Raw genomic sequence first — 17739 nt, 5'->3', positions numbered from 1 at the left:
CTATAATCCAGGAGATCGCGGTTCAATTCCCAGTCGGGGCACATGCCCGGGTTGCGGGCTCGATCCCAGCAGGGGGCGTGCAGGAGGCAGCCGATCAATGACTCTCACCAGTGATGTTTCTCTCTCTCTCTCTCCCTCTCACTTCCTCTCTCTGAAATCAATAAAGATATATTTTTTTAAAAATAAAAAGTAAAAAAGTAAAAACATAACACTTTTGCCCTGGCCCATGTGGTTCAGTGGTTAGAGTGTCAGCCCGCACACCCAAGGGTTTCGGGTTCAATTGGTCAAGGGCATGTACCTGGGTTGCAGGTTGGATCCCTGGCCCAGTCGGGGTGGGTATAGGGGGGGCAGCCAATCTTTGTGCCTCTCGCACATCGATGTCTCTCTCCCACCGCCTTCCACTCGCTCTAAAAATGCAATGGGAAAAATATCCTTGGGTGGGGATTAACCAAAAAATAAATAAAAATAATAAAAATAATAAGTACATAAATAAATAACAACACTTTTTATTGTGGTGAAATATTCATAACACAAAATTCATCACTTTAACCATCTCTCGGCATACGTTCAGCGGCATTAAGTACACTGATGAGGCCATGCAACCCTGGCCTCATTTCCAGAACGTTTTCATCACCCCAAACTGAAACTCCCCCCGTTAAGCAGTAACTCACCCTTTCCGCTAACCCTGGTAGTCACTATGCTAGTTTCTATCTCAGTGAATGTTCCTATTCTAGGTGCCTCATGTGAGTGGAATCATACAATATTTGTCCTTTTGTGTGTGGTGTATTTCATTTAGTATGTTTTCATGGTTGACCAATCTTATAACATGTATCAGAATTTCATTGCTCTTTAAGGCAGAATAATAGTCCATGGCACGCATATACCATATTTTGCTTATCCACGGAGGGACACTGGGTCGTGTCCACCTTTTGGCTCTTGTGAATAATGCTGCTGTGAACACTGGGCAGACAAGTATCTGTTCAAGTCCCTGCTTTCAGTTCTTTAGGGAGCGGAATTGCTGGCTCACATGAGAATTCTATGGTTAGTTTTTTGAGGAGCCACCAAACTGTTTCCTCTTCAGTTTACTCTAAAATGAATGTACTCAGTCCTGCCATGGATATGTGATAGGGACCCCCATGGAGAAGCAGACTGAGACCAACTGGGTTCAGTCAGGCGGCCCAGCAGGGCGTTTTCCTGCTCTCCCCTGGTACTGATGTGGGGCAGATGTGTTCTGGTGATCTGAGGCCAGGGCTGCACATTTTCTAGTTCTGGGTGAATTACACGGTGGCTAGAAGGTTACTATGGAGAAAAAGAATATTCTCCACACAATAAGAACCGCAAAAAGGCAGGACGTTTCATTGGGAAGGCAGAAAGATGGTTGACACTAACACTGAAGATCCCAAGGTACTGACCAGAGTTACAGAAGGGTCCAGATCGAGCCACGGATGGCCAGGAGAGCAAGGAGCAGAAGAACTGACCCAGTCTGGAGCTGCTTGGAACCCAGATTTGGTCTGGGTTCAAATCCCAGTTCTTCTCATTTAGGCAATGAGAACACTCCTCAACTTCAGTTTTCTCATTTGTATGAGAGCCATGAGGATGAAATAAATCATGTATGTGAGATGATTCCCTCATGCCTGGCCCTTCCACCCAATACAAATCCTGAGCATCAAACCCAAGTGCTGCCTTAGACTGGCAAACATCCCTCACCTTCCAATTCTAGACATTTATTTTGGGGGTTTGGTGCAATTTGCATTTTAGCAGCCTTTCTACTGCCTTCTTTTTCTCCAAATCAAATGCTTTGTCTTTCTGGGACTGGTAAATCGGGTTTTCCTAGCAGGCAAAAACCTGGCTTAAAAAAATAAAAATAGAAAAACCAACAGAAAAACCTCAGCTATTCTGGGCAAAACTCTCCCAGACACCACTGGGAATGGATACTTCTTTTAGAGATCCTGTTTCATTGACTAAAAACTGTTCATTCTCCAGACCGACAGAGAATGAAGGGGGAAGCCATGTGGAAACACTTTGAAGCCATAACCTCACGTAAATGTAAATTATTATCATTAACCATAAATACAGAAAGTTAAATGTTTGATAAGTGAGCTTATATCCAAGCGGACAAGTCTTCCCGTTTGCCCACCTTTCTCTGCTCCGCCCGATGCTGAGCGGAGCTCGGCTCACCCTTGCTGATTTAATTCAATGAGCCGACCTGCAAACACAGCCAGGGTTCCGATGATACAGACCAGCATGAAGACTCCAAGGAGAATGTGGTCCATCACCATGGCAACATACTTCCATTCCTCAGCCGCCTGGGAGAGAGGAAAGTGTCAGAATCTCCTAAGGTGGTCATTCGGCCCACAATGCATGCTATGCATCTTCTACAGCCATTTAATGTGTAGATGGAGGAGACCTCAGCATCCGTTGGCTGGCATTATGATCTTTATTTTTTGAACAGATTATTCACAATGATGACTTACTAAGGTGGCCTAGAGGCAGTCACCAGGCTTAGCTTAGGTCAGTAGCTGCCTTTGAAACCCCAACCTGCCCATCAAGCCAAGCCCGTCCATCTGCGCTCAAGCACTTGATTATTTAAACCCAGAGGTGTGGGTTTTCAAGCACGAAGCTTACGTTGTTGGACTCCTGGTCTGACTTCATGGTCTCTGCGATGTACTTGACGCCCTCAATGGCACTTTTCACCTCGGGGTGTTTGATCAGGGGCGAGTGGAAGCCCATGGGTGGAGGCCCTGGCTTCCCAGAAATGTCAGAAATATCAATGTCTTCCGTAAAAATCTTTTTGTCTTGTTTTTCTCTGGATGGTCTTTTCATTGTGGAGAAGAACATAAGATTTGGGATAGTGTCGATAAAAACCTAACATGAAAAAGAAATCCATTTATGAAAATAATGGCCACCAGGGCAAGCATCCAACTCTGACTTTGAATCAGCAATGTAACTTTAGGCAAGTCATTCAGTTTCTCTGGGCCTCAGCCTCCTTTTTTTTTTTTTTTAAGAATATCTTTATTGATTTCAGGGAGAGGGAGAGAGAGATAGAAACATCGATGATGAGCAAATTGTCCTCGATCAGCTGCCTCCTGTATGCCCCCGACTGGGGATCGAGCCTGCAACCTGGGCATGTGCCCTAACTGGGAATTGGACCCCCAACTCCGGGATCCTAGGGGCCTCAGCCTCTTTGTACTTAAAACGAAAGGACTCTACATCTCAAAGAGTCCTTCATACAAACAGCCTGCAGCCTGTGAAATTACTATGGTTAACATTGACGAGGCTGTCATGTGAGCATTTCGCCACTGGAGGGAGCCTCTGCGCAGCTGTGGAACCAATGAGGCTCAGCTTCTGGATCCCCGGCAGGGACCTGCTTCTTTCAAGGCCATGTGTTCTCGTGATCATATATTTAAAGAAAGGGTCCCTCAGGCTAAAAATATATAAGGTCCTGCCCCACAAAACAGCTAGACTATTTTCTTTTGTTTCTTGTTTGAAAAAATGCAACATAGGTATTGTCAGGAGTCACTTAACAGTCTTAATAGAAACAGGGACTGTTTCTTCTCCAAAAAATACATTGTGAGCAGTTGTTTCTCTGTCAATTCATGACAAATCTTTTGAATTTTACACACTGGTCATTTGTGTCTCTGTGAAGTTTTATTTTAAAAAACTGACATATTTGAAATGTTAACACATTTTAAATTTCAAAAATGTAAATATGTGAGACCAAGTTCCCCATTAAAACTCACTTTTTGACAATCTCTCACCAAGCCTCCCCTCCACCTTTAGCTCTTATTCTCTGCTGATGATTCTACCAGCAAAAAATAAGCAATCTGTTCACAAATTGGAAGATGTACAAACAGAAATCTCAGCATTTGAGTAAAAAAAACAGTGACTTATTTATCTTCTCTAATCAAAGAGATTCTTTAAGCTTGAATTAGGGGTGAGCTTTGTTAACTCTCTTTTCTTCTCTTTCTGGGGAAGCTACATGAGTTCTTTATCTCTAGAAAGAGACTCCAGAATGTTCCCTAGAGCCTAGAAAGGACTTTCAGTTCTGAGTACTCACAGGGGCGAGCCAGATCCACTGGCCACCGGGAGGCAGGGGGCGGGGAACCCTGTAGATGACCCCGAGGGGACACTGCCCTGAGCAGACCTTGCAGGGGCCTCGCTCACTCACCTTCCGCACCCACTCCGGCATGACATGGGTGCTGGGGGAGCGGTGGTGTGTGTTGATGACGATGACAGTGATAATGATGGATGCGATGACAAACACCATGGTGAAGAGCATGTATTTCCCAATCAAGGGCACAGCACTGGAGGTGGAAGGGATCAGCTCCACGATGACCAGCAGGAACACGGTTAAGGAGAGCAGGACAGAGATGCTCAGGGTCATTTTCTCTCCTGGACAAAATGAAGATGAAACACAGCAACCCTCCTGTTATGGCCTGAATTGTTGCTCCTCAAATCTATACGTTGAAGCCCTAAGCCTCAGCACCTCAGCGACTGTGTTTGGAGGATAGTACCTTTAAAGAGGTAATTAAATTAAAATGAGGTCTCAGGGTGGGCCCTCATCCAATATGACTGGTGTCCTCGTAAGAAGAGAAGATGAGGACACAGATACACACAGAGAAGAAAGACCACGTAAAGACACGAGGAGAGGACCGCCATCTAGGAGACAGGCCGCAGAGGACACCAACCTGCTGATACCTTGATCTCAGACTTCCAGCTTCCAGACTATGAGATGATAAATTTCTGTTTTTGAAGCTACACAGTCCGTGTCCTTTGCTATGGCTGCCCTTGAAGACCAAGACACCACTGAAACCCCCCGGGTGAGAGGAATGTGACAGGCATTTCCCAAAGCATCATTCTGGGGACATTTTGGGGCAGAATCTCCTATGAGACCTTGGCACCTTGACTCTGCTGACAGTGGTAGGTGTTTTCTTTAGAGAAAATGACTACTTCATTTCATGCCCCAGAATTCCCTTTCTTGGTGGAGCCCAGGGAACCAAGTGACACCAAGCTGGGTGGCACACTAGACCCCGTGTGGCAGTTTTTCCATCTGAGCAGAATGTCATAATAAACCTCACATAACTGAACCTCGGCCTGGCCTGCTTGTTAGCCTGCAGAGGGCTGGGCAGTCCAGAGGTACATGTATAATTTTCTCATTATGGGAGAAAGCTTTACGACCCAAGCTGAGAAAACAGAGTCAATGACTTCACACCACTTACTTTCATCTAAAGAGGATGATCGTTTTTTGTTTAGTTTTTCATATTAAGGGACCAGGGAGTCCCCTGCCCCACCTCCTTTCTCCAGGCCCTACAATTTCAGGGTGAACAAGTCCCGGTTGCAGTCTTCGTTAGGCAGGTGGGGCAAACAAGAAGGGCAGGGCTGAAGGGCATCGGGATGATTTTGTGAGGAGTGACCCCCTTAGATGCAGTAGAGAGCCACTGGGAGGGACTTCCCTCTGGCTGGTCTTGCTGTGTGTGTCCTGGGAAACCCTTGTGTTACCCTGCTTTCCAGTATGGAGCTTCCCGCCCCCCACCCCCTACACACTGGATGCTTCCAGAAGCTAGGAGCATATACAGGATACAGATCAGGTGCAAACAAGAAATTTCCAGTTCTACCTAGTGGGTAGAACTCTACTCAGAGAGGAGAAAAGCCTTTAAAAGTGAAAAAGACAAAATTGTAAACATGAAATACTGATCGAGTTACATCACATTTCTTGATTAACAATAGTGATAATAATAATAGCTACCATTCATCAGGCATCTCAGTGTTTAAATACTTTCCAAGCATAAATCATTGAACGTGTATAGAAATTATGATTAGTTTCTGTATTGCCCGACTTAGTGTTTTCTCCCTTCACTTTAAGAAGTTTCATTTGATTAAAAAGTTGAAAAAATACTTATTCGTGATCATCTGTTTAAAAACAAGTACAATCACTAGAACGTCCATTCCGTGGGAGTGAATTCTGCCCTGTTTTCCACTGTATTCCTGCCACGTCACAGTTGCTCAGCAAGTGCTTATGTTGCCTGAGGGAATGAACGCATAGTGGTTTTATTCCTTGTGGGAGAGTTGGGTTTAGACTTTGTGAGTTTTCTTCTTATCATTTTGATAAAATTGAGTCATGAGTTTGAGGACTGTCTGTACCATCTTCCCCCTGCCCCCCTGCCGGCCGTAACTCCAGCAGTGCCTGGCTGGCAGGCATGTATAGGCCCTTTTCCTGTTGTTTTTGGTGAGATTGTCACTCGCGTGCTGACTCAGTGGGGGTAAGCTGTCTGGGCTGACCTGTGAGGGGGCACTGCCACTTGGGAAGTGTGGTCTTGTGCATAAAGACGCTGCCATCTGGAAAACAGACACGGAAAAGCCGTTTTCAAGTGGCCAGGGGTGAGTAAAAGAGGCAAGACCTGGGCTGGTCAGTACAGAGCTGGTGACTGCATAGGGCAAGGGGCAAGGAGGAGTGTCCGTGACCCACGCCTTACCCAGCACGCTCCGGGGCACACAGGAGGAATTGGTGGTTATTCACATTAACTACACTGAGCGACGCATGTGCATCCTCAGGGTCACGTTCAGCTCTCTGCCTGCTCTGTGGGCTCCAGCTGGGAGCTCCATCCACAGGGCCTTTCGCCCCCGCACACGGCCTCTCGGTAAGCGCGCCCCCCCGGGGATGACGGTTTGGGTCTGGCTCCTGTCCGGGTTGATTAGCCTACAGTTATTTCTGGCTTTTCCCAAAATAGCAGCACAGGCTCCGTTAGCACGAGCAGTCAGAGCCGTGGCAAGGACACCCACCTGAGTCGGTGGGCAGGTAGAACACCAGGCCGGTCAGGAAGGAGAAGAGCAGGCAGGGGATGATGACGTTGACGATGAAGTAGAGGGGCAGGCGCTGCATGACGAAGTGGTAGGTGATGTCCAGGTAGGGGGTGGCGGGGCAGCAGGCGTAGAACACCCAGTGCTTCCAGCCCCGGGACTCCTTGATCACCCACTCCCCGCTCTCCATGAAGCTGCTCAGGTCTGGCTTGTCGCTTTCCTGAGATGAAAGGAAACTTTGAAAACCCAACCGCATCGCCCGGAGGAGGGGTGGGGTTTCCTGGTCGCCTGTGACACGGCCACAGGTTCCAGGGCTGTCACATACCCCGGTGGGACCCTGGGCCACTTCCACTGCTGGATCTCAGGTTCCCTTCCTGTAAAACAAGGGTCTGAACAAGGGGATTCTCCACATCGGCTATACATTCAAGTCACCTATGAGCCTTAAAATAAGTGGGTGCCCTGGCCCCACCCCAAATGGATTAAATCCAAATTCTTGGGACTTTATTTTAGCTCCCAGGTAATTCTCATGTACAAGCGCACCAGGAACCTTACCGACTAGTTGAAAACCATCGAACTAGATGATCCCCCCACGTTCCCAATGGTGTTGAGAGCCCATGATCATGAAGGGGCAGAGTTGAAGACCTGAGTCACACTTTGCCTGAATCCAGCCTCAGTACATGAGGTCACCACCTACCGGGTTGATGACCACCACAGAGCCATCGTAGGTCCAGGTGCCCAGCTTCATGCTGCAGTTCTGCTCATCAAAGGGAAAGTGGGTGACGATGATCTCGCAGTAGCTTTTGAAGATGGCCGGAGGTGTCCACGTGATGTGGCCAGTGTGGTCCAGGAGCACTTTGGTGAACTTGACAATGGCAAAGTCACCATCTGCACTACGGTGGGACAAAGGGGGAGACAGCTGGTAATTACTCAGGTGCTAATTATAGAAGCTTTCTTTCAGGCAGTGTCGCTTCTTACCTGCGTCAATGTTCCCCAAATTTGACAATAAGAATCACTGGGGTGCGTGTTAAAATATAGATTCCTGAGCACCATCTAAGCACTGAATCAGTTTTAAAGAAATATCAGGTAACACTGATCCACTGCATCCCAGATCCTTTTCTTCCCAGAGCTTTGTAGTATTTGTGAGAATTTCCATCTATCCCCTCCCTATATACTTAGAAAGTTAGCTGGGAAAAACCTAGGAATTTTAAATAAATACGTCCGTGGCTCATTACTATGACAAACAGGTTAAGGAAGGTGTCCATTACCTTTTTGAGAACTATTTCAGACTCAGTGGGGTGGGATCACAACTCAGATGCCTCCAGGGTCAGGCAGGGGAGGGAGGAGGAGGGGGTGAGGCTGTGGTGAAGGGACAGCCCCTCTCTCCTCTGAGGAAGGTGCCACTCAGCTCTGCCTGTGGTGTCCCGGTGGGAGCAAAGGCCCAGTGTTGCCAGGTATTTGGATTTTTCCTCAGAAGCTAAAAATCTGCATTTTTAAACCTAAAGTTTCCATATTTTTGAATGTTAGAGTTTTCTAGAGAGGCTAAAAACCCAGATTTTGATGTAATATTTCCAAATTTTCAAATGTTGGCACTAATTTCTTATTTTAAAATATCCAGCATGGAAGATATTAAAAATAACAAAAGGCCATTTCTGCAGGCCTTGCTCGGTGAGCAGTCGCTTGTCCTGCACACAGCCTGTGTCCCAGGCCTTATCCAAAGGGAGGGCAAGGTGTGAAACAGGTGGGTGGGGTCTGCCTCGGTGGGCTTTCAGGGACGCACAGCGTATCTATTGGTGCCTCACTCCATAAGCCAGGAGATTTTCTTCCCATTGAACTGTCCTCAGGATGGAGGTGGGGCTCTATCCAGAAAACTTGGTGCTATTGGGCCTGATCAAGGAGCAGGGGGCCACAGGGTCCTCTAAGGCTCTCCCTATAAGCTGGTCAGACTCGGTTCTCCCCCCACCAGATGTCCCTGAACATGCTTGTCAAAGGACCAGAGGAGCTAATTGTTTTGCTCACATTCTTACTGGAAGAGAAACTTATCTAACACAAGACACTTCGCCCTATTAGCATAATGGTCTGAAAAGTTTACACAAATGACTGGATAATCTGGCTCAAGCTTGAATCCCAGTTACAAATGGAAAATATGTAAGTAGAAAATCGAAGTAGGGGCGATCGGCCATACAAGGCATCATTTCCGCTCACTAGCCGTGGCCACCTTCCCTGGCCAGTCTGCTAGCACACAGCCTGCAGGCCCAACATGCTGTGGAACGTCAGGCACAAATCCTCCAGGCCAGTGTTGAATGCCCCATGCCCGGGAAGGGTGCACTTTGAAATGCACATTCCCTGGCAAATGAAAGATGCATGAAAGTGAGCATGTCATTAAAGCAGAGTGTCTTGAATCACATTATAATTTCATGACACGCAGTCTGTCCTGGAGCCCATGGGTGGGCTGCAACACAGGCACCCCGAGGCCATCGGCAGCATGGTGTCTTGGGATGCCATGAGGGCTCCACGAATAACAACCCCGGGAGTTCCAGGCCTAATGGTGGGAAGGGCATTTAATTCCCAGGAAGGCAATTATAGGAAGGTTGGTTTCCTTGGATAGTTGCCATACACCCTTCAGGAGCTCCCAGGGATTAAATGTCCCCCACCCACAGCCCTGATTCAATTTGGCTCTGATAATTGTTTTTCTTCATAACATGAGACGCCATATGGCACCCTAGCATGTCAACTTGGCTCTTGGTTCCCGAAGCATACCGAGAAGAGAGTCCCTTCTGTTAGGGCACTGGGGCTCCCCCTCCCCCAGGAATGCCCTCCCCAGCCTGTCGGTTTTGCTTACTTGTTATAGAGAACTAAGTCTGGGCGCCAGATCTTTTCGGAGGGAATGTGAATTTTTTTCACGCCGCCATAGTCTTCTGGATTCCATTTTAGGTTGTAATCCACCCATTGCTAGAAATGAAGACTCTTAGCTGGTTAGAAAGCTAAAAACAGTTTTTAAAACAATCTAGAGTTATCAAGAGCTGTTGGGTAGGATAACTCAGGTAGCGACAGAAACTATGTTATAGTAAGAAAGGTTTGCTTCAGAATTCAGCTTTCCCTTCTGTTAGCAACACCAGCAAACACACACCGACTGGCTACATGCAGGCACTGTGCTAAGCATGTGACCGATATTGACTGTTTAGTTCTCACAACAATCCCGTGAGGTAAGAGTGATCGTTGACCCCATTTTACAGACGGGAAAGTAGAGGTACCTCCAAGTTTCACCACTAGGTGGTGGCAGATCTGTCACGCCACACTGCCGCCCAGGAAAGGAGAATGACCCTATTGTGACCATTTTCCTCAAGCAGGCAGCATCATGTTTTGAAAGTAGATTTTTTCCCTACATTGTAAAAGTAATATATGCCCAATGAAGCAAATCTGGGTAACACAATGTTATGGATTGAATTGTGCCTCCCCAAAATCCACATGTTGAAGTTTTAACCCCTGGTACTGCAGAATATGAACTTATTAGAAGACAGGGTCTTTACAGAGGCAATTAAGTCAAAATGAGGTCATTAAGGTGGCCCTAACCCAATATGAATGGTGTCCTTATAAGAAGGGGACATTTGAGACCGATACATATTCAGGAAGAATGCCATGTGAACATGAAGATGGAGAGAGGCCTGAAGCAGATTCTCCCTCACAGCCCTCAGGAGAAACCCTTTCCATCGACATCTTGACTTTGGACTTTGGCCTCAATCTCTGTTGTTTGAGCCACCCAGTATGCAGCTTTGTTAGGGCAGCCCTAGCAAATTAACACACAGAAAAAGCACAACATCAAAAACAAACACACACCAATTAATATGATCCATAATCCGACTGCCCCCAAATATTTACTTGAACATTTTGGTATATATCCCTTTTACCCAAATTGATTTACTGTGGGCCCAGGTTAAATTTCAGGGTGGATACAAACAACACAAATGCAATTGTGTAGCTGAATTACCTGTTTGAGTCGAACATTAGTTGTCACGATCTGATTTACTTCATCCTGAAAAAAGACAAGAGCCCATCATTAGGGGGCAGAGGGGGGACAAGGGGAGAATGCTCCAGAGTGAGAGGTGTGGGTGCAGTGGGGAGCCCAGGACACTCTGGTCTCACCACATTGATGAGCTGTATCAGCTGCAGGCCCACGGTGACCTCCACGGCTTTGCGGTGGTCTTCCACTGGTCGCACCACTCTGTTGTATTGTTCAAATAGCTTTGCCACCAGACGGGTCTCATGTTCAGAGCCTAGAACGAGGCCAGCTGAGGAAGCAAATGATGACATGCATGCTGTTAGATTCTGCTCCCTACTTCATGTACACTAACACGAGTAACTGAGGTGTGACCAGTTTACAGAAGGCACGAGGGACCCCTTGTTGAAGGGCTCCCAAATGCGTCTAGTGTTGCCTAAAGTCTTTTCCAAGCACAGCTGCCGGTGTGGTCCCTTCTCAGTGTGGGGGGGAGGAGGTGCCAGATTATCATGACACTTATAACTCTAGACAGATCACATTCCTTAATACAACTTCTGGCTGAATCATGTTTGCCAGGAACATCTATAGACAAGAAGAAAGGTCCCCACAAAAGCCTGTCTCAGTATTTCAGAGCCTGGTCATGGTGTAATGAAATCTCGGGATTGGCTGGCCTCAGATGCTAGGGACAGCCAAAAATTAATGGTGGTTCACACCCATTAGGATGGCCATAATTAGCAAAGTTGAAAATGGAAAATGTTGGTGATGCTGTGCAGAAACAGGAACCCTTAGATGCTGCTGCTGAGGATGTAAAAGGGCGCAGTCACTGTGGAAAACATTTTGGTGGTTACTCACGCAAGTTAGATACAGTTAGCGTACGACCTACCAATTCCACTTCTGGGTATATCCCAAAAGAATTGTTCACACAAAAACTAGTACCTGAATGTTCATAACAGCACTCTATATAATAGCTCAAAGATGGAAACAACCCAAATGTCCATCACCAGGTAAATGGATGAACAAATTGTGGTATAACCACACAGTGGAATATTATTCAGCCAAAAAAAGGGAATAAAGTATTGATACATGTTACAGCATGGATTAACCTTGAAAATATTATGCTATGTGAAAGAAATCAGACACAAAAAGCACATATTGTATGATTCCATTTATATGAAATGTCCAGGATAGGTTAATCCATAGAGACAGGGAGCAGACTAACAGTGCTCAGGGACTGGGGGGACAGGGGCATGGGAGTGACTGCTAATGGGTACAGAGTTTCCTTTTGGAGTGACAAAAAGTTCTGAAACCAGATACTGGTGATGGCTGCATAACATTTTAAATGTACTTAATTCCACCAATTAGTTCACTTTAAAATGGTAATTTTATGTAAAGTGCATTTTACCATGGTAAATTTTATATCATGTGTATTTTACTATAATTTAAAAAAAAATCACTGCTGGTGGGTACATGTGCCAGTGAAGTTGTTAAGACAGAGTGAAAACTCTGTGCTTTGCTAGCCCAGGTTTGGGGCTCTGACTTGGAGCATAAGTGACTCCTAAGAATCTTTACTGAGTTTTCTTTCAGGATGAAGAGCCGTATCATCAGCACTCTCAGGACTCACAGCCCTTTCATGGCCAACGTCAGGTGGTCCTCACCGGCCTCTGACAGGCAGGCTGGCATTTCACCTGAGACCCCGAGAGGCTGGCGGACCTGTGCAGGGTGGTGCGGCTAGGCCAGAGCTGGGGTTAGAGCCTGTCGCTCTGCCTCGTGCTCCTGCACCAACTCTTACTATCAGGAGTGTGCTGTGGGCTGTCTCGGAGACTGCACAACATTGTCCCGATGAGAAAAAGGCCTCCGGATTCCAGCGAGTGCCTTGCGAGGAATCTTTGTAACTCAAGCCTTGCGTGGATTGGGGATTGCCTGCTCAGGGCCGCGAGAGGAAGCAGACACACGATCCGTTTGCCTTGATTCATGTAACCAGATCTCCCCTTTCCGCAGCTTGTTGCCCAAACCCCCACACCTTCTGCCTGGGCCAAGGCAACTTTAAAAATGGAATGAAAGAGACGCTCTCTTTTCCCCGGTAGTGTTAACCTACTACCTCTCAGACTGGTTATTACTTTTTCTGTATTATTTTTCTCCGTGGATCTTAAGATTGAAAAAGTTTGTCAGCAAAATAATTATAAAGTAAAATGTAATTACTTTTTCTATTTTTATTAATGAAAATAACTGACATATCCAACTTCTGTGCCACTCTTCTACACGCTTTGTATACACTAACTTTTTCTAGCTTCATCACGGGGTGTGGTAGGTACTAATTTTACAGATGAGGAAACAGAGCCACAGAGAGGTTAAGTACTTGCCTAGATTTCAAAAGGGGTGGAGCCGGTATTCAAACCCAAAGCCCTGCTCTTGGCCACTTTTTCTCATCCAGAACTTTGGATCAGCTTGAAAGAGCCAAAGTTGTGCAATAAGTTGAAACATTTTTATCCCCATAAAAGTGTTCTGTAATTTGTCTTTAGAGCTTTATTAAAGACCTTGTCTTTGCATTAACTGATTAAATCCTTCTAACAGTCCTACGAGGGAAGTCTTTACCCCTGTTTTAAAAATGAGAAAATTGAGGTTAGACAGTTTGAGCAGTGTTCATGGTTCCCAGCTAGTTAGAGGCGGGACTGTGAATGGGGCATCTGGCACTAGCTCCCACTCTTCACCATCCCCCTACAGGCACCTGCCTCAATTCCATCTCTTCATTATGACCTCCCTGGACTCCATGTGGGGAACCCCTGACCTGGCTTGCCTCTTCTACTTTCCCAAGTTTTCTGAATCCAAAAGGGTCCACGCAGAGCTTTCACATGGCGTGTCCCCAAACCACCTGCACTGGAGGACGCTTCAAGGGAACTCTGCCCAGAGAGACCCAGTGTTTGTAGTCACCCCGTTTAGCCCCTGGGAGCCGGCAATCCTCTGTCCCCCATGCCTGTCTATCCCGGGCCCTGCTCAGCCCAGGGGGGAGGGGACTGCCATAGGTCACCGAGTGCCTTGGCTACTGAATGTGAAGCTGTTCCTTTGGCATTGTCCTGGGCTGCTTATTTTCAAGCGATAGTTTATTCCGGCGTGACAGGAAGAACATACTAAAAAGCAACAGATAAAGCAGATGGTCAGCGTTCTGTAGCAGGAAAACTACGCAGGCCAACCCTGGGCCCGCTGGGAGACAGGCGCGGTCAGCCTCCCGCCTCGCCAACACCCAGGGCCCTTCCGCAATGAATTTCTCAGGCATTTCCGAGGGGGCTCCATTTCTCAGATTAGGTTCATTAGTACTCTGTCCTTTCTTTCCTCCTCGAAGCACGGCAGAGTGATAGAAAACTTACAGGGCCTGCGGCAGAATCTATAATCCTGTTCCTAACTCCTGCGTGGTCTGGAGAATGGGACCAACTCCTCACCGAGTCAGTGAATCACAGTAAATACTTTCCTTAAAAGGCAGGGTGTAAATTAATACTCACCCAGTCGAACAAATAACTAGTGTCAAAGCCTCCTTTTTGGGCAAAATCATCCTTATTCAGATGGCGGTAACCTTAATTTGTTCATCAAATACTCGTGCATTTGCAAAGCGTTGTGTCAGAGCTTTGAGATGCATTCAGCGCTGCATCTGACATTAATCCTGCCTTCCTACCCTCGTGGAGACGGACAGTTGTCGCTTACATAAGTAACTGTGAACAAGGTGGAAAGCAATATGCTGTAAGAGAGGTGGCAATAAGGTAGCTGGGATTCTTGAGACAGAAGAGAGGAAAGGTTGTAATACAAAATGCTTTGTAAATAGAACAAAGATCGTTATGTGTTAAGCTAATTCAGGAAAATGTGTCCCTGATATGAATGAAAATTTTGCCCACAAAGAACTGATTCTTAGTAGGGGAACCCAACTACTATTTCAAAGTGTTCTGTTGTACATACTGGCCCGATTTGTGTTTTTATGCCCACCGGATTGGACAAAGGAGTTCTGTACTGTTACTAGTCACCTTGGGTGATGCCTATCTCAGCCTGGTGCCGAGTTATTTTGCCACCTTTGGCAATTTCAGGCTGGTTTCTGACTGTGCACAGAACAAACGGAGTCTCCACATGAGCATATTCCAAGGTTTATAAATTAAGTGGCTTTGGGCAGGTCAGTTCATGTCTTTCAGCCTCAGTTTCCCTATAATACAAAATTGAAGATGTTGAAATGCCTCATTAGCTCTATATTCACCCATGTAAATCAACACTAGCAAAGTCTAGGATTGATCTAATACATATCACATACCTTTTAAACATGCATTTTTGGAGGTTTTTGGTGTCCTAAGAGATCTCCTAAGGATTTTTATACATAAGCATATCACTTAGGAATTTTCACTGTGTGTGGTGTTTGCACACACACACACTCACACACCACCACCACCACCACCACCACCACCACCACCACCAGGCCAGCTTTGGTTGGATCAAACCCAAATCCCACAGGATAGAATTTATCTGAATTTACTAGAGGTCAGGCTATTTCCCTCAACTCTGCTATTGAAAAACATTATTAATAAAGCTCTTTACTCTTTTGCCCAGAAAGCCTGTGTTATCAGAGCAATACTAGAGAGGAGAAATCACAGAATGTCAGCTGCCTGCTCTCTCACTTGGGATGATATCACCAGTAAACCTTTATGTGAAGCAACCAGCAAACTTCTGCCTTCCTCTACCGGAAGTTTGGGATTCAGATAGCGTTGCAGCTGACGTGCTGTGACACATTCCAGAGCCGAATACAGGCCAAGGGCTGTGCAGGGTTTCATGGTTTCAAGTCAAACCCAAACCTGCATATAGTAACGTACTTCAAAAAATAAAGGAGGCAAGAATGCGTTCATATAAACTTTTTTTTTTTTAACTTCAGAAGTTTAAAAAGTTACAAAATATTTCATCTCACAGAGAGAATTTAATTACAGTTATGAATGGGTCTCTCTCTCCAGGCACCTGGAGCTGTCAATCAATCCTCTTCATTTCCAGAATTCTCCAGGAGCGATCAAAGGGCTTGTTAACCTATTGTTTGCCTTTGTAAGACGTAGCTCTTAAGTCTTTGTGGTTGTTCAAATGTGAAAGCTGCTCTGGAAGGGAGAAGTGGCCCTGAATCTGATCATGGGAGTGCGTCGGAGGCCAGGCTCTGATGGAGGGAAAGACCTGCATGTCTACTCTGTAGCCTTTGACCAAGCAACTCCTAGTTTAATCGGATTAACACAAACTAAAACTCTTTATCCACAAACCCAATCGAGCCAACATTGGTGAGAAACGGACAGTGGTCTTGGGCTGCTGAGGCCTGCCATTCCGTGTTCCCACTAAAGAAGCAAGACTCTGGTATGGGGGCATCTAGTGCTTCAGCCTCAAAGAAGAGTCCCCAACACCGGCACTTACCTGAGCACAGGCCAAGGAGCAGGAGGAGCAGCCGGGGTTCCATGGGCTGTGGGCACTGGTGTGGACTGGTGGCAGACTGGTGGGTGACCTGTGCTGCTCGCGGGCGCTCTGGCGGGACACTTGGCTGCTAGAGGGTTTGGACAGCGAGTCGGCTCGATGGGGGTATTGTTTTACACCACCTGTTGTGGCAGGGACAGCTGGGCTGCCCAGAGCCCTGGAGCCCAGGGAGTCGCTGAGCGCCTTACGTGTTACAGAGTGCCTCGCTTTACACAACTGCTGTACCCTTGGCAAGATGAGTGTGAACTGCATTGTGTTTTGAATGCACCACAAGTCAGATCTTAATGAAAACAAAAAACTTACAGTAGGGAAAGACTTATTCTGAATGGTGAGCAACCCTCCCCCTCTTGTGAAAACCAGAACCTCAGCTCTGTGGATTGATTTGATTAGGGTCACTGGCCTGAGTAGGCAGTCAGCTCTGTGTCTGACACAGATCATCCTGAATCACAGACGTGCACACAGGAAAACTCATTTGCTCCAGTTCCCTCCAGGCTCTCAGCCTGGGGCTCTGGTGACAACATGAATTTGAGAAGAGCGTGGTTGGTACTGAATCTGCTGTTGGAGAGCCAGGTTTGATTGGATTTGGTTTTTAACAAAGAAGGCTTCTTCCATAAAATTGGTTTTCCTGGCTTCCTGGGTGGCTGTTCCAGCCCCTCTCTCTGCGACAGGCAATCCCAGGGCGGGCCATTAGCTGGAGCAAACTGCCCACCCCACATACTGTTATTCAAGTGAGCAGTAATTAATGGCAAAGGGTCCCGCTGCTTAAGCTGTTGTTCCAGATTCCTACTTTTTTCCATCCAGTCCTCTGCCTACTCTCACTCAGGGAACCAAAGAGCAGAGAGTTTCAGCTTTTCAATTCCTTTGTTTTTAAAAAAACCCCTAAAAGCCAGCAGTTAGTAATTGCTCAGCCTGAGAGGTGTTTTTACCGAAACAGGGAGGAGCGCTATGTAAGCTTACCCTGCTTGTCCCCTTTCCACCTCAGAGAAGGGCCCCCCAAAACAAGTCAGGTGAGGAAGGTCCTTCACCTCAAGCCCCAATTCTGACAAGTCCACTATAATTAAGGGAAGGACTTGGAGGGTGGAGGAGAGAGCTGAAAGTTCACATTTATAATTTTTCTGTTTGTAATCGTCCATTAACAAAAGTGGTTGTCTCCCTTCAACATAGCCTGGCACTGTGACCGCTTAACAGGAGCTATCCCACCCCCCACACACCTTCCCCGTTCATCTAGATGGACCCATGGGACGGACTTCTAGAAAATAAAATGTGAGAAGAAATTTGATGAGATCACAAACCTCCCACTGGAGCTATTCATGCTCTTCTCGTCTTCTGACTGCTGGGAACGGACGTGACCCCCAGGGTAACCCTGGAAACCACGTGTTGAAGGGGGCTTCGCTTTTGACATCCCGGATCTTGAGTGACTTCATGGAGGAGGGCACCCCGTTGTCCCGGTCCCCAGCCAGCTCTCCACGAATGAGAAC

At 46.7% G+C, this 17739-nt stretch overlaps 1 protein-coding gene across 1 annotated transcript; it reads right to left on the bottom strand.

The window, feature by feature from the left end:
- Positions 1–484: 484 nt before the first annotated feature.
- On the bottom strand, positions 485–16308 carry CHRNA1 (cholinergic receptor nicotinic alpha 1 subunit). Its single transcript, XM_081143437.1, has 9 exons — positions 16205–16308; positions 10939–11084; positions 10784–10828; positions 9638–9747; positions 7493–7688; positions 6781–7018; positions 4169–4392; positions 2626–2865; positions 485–2306 (listed from the first exon to the last, which is right to left on the bottom strand). The coding sequence occupies exons 1-9, from the start codon at positions 16245–16247 to the stop codon at positions 2175–2177; spliced, it is 1374 nt and encodes a 457-aa protein (XP_080999563.1). The 5' UTR covers positions 16248–16308; the 3' UTR covers positions 485–2174.
- Positions 16309–17739: the final 1431 nt, after the last annotated feature.

The sequence above is a fragment of the Miniopterus schreibersii genome (assembly GCF_964146895.1).
Source record: "Miniopterus schreibersii genome assembly, chromosome: 7".
Classification (NCBI taxonomy): domain Eukaryota; kingdom Metazoa; phylum Chordata; class Mammalia; order Chiroptera; family Miniopteridae; genus Miniopterus; species Miniopterus schreibersii.
Note: the sequence above shows the minus strand (reverse complement) of the source record. Positions and strands in the feature narration are given on the sequence as shown.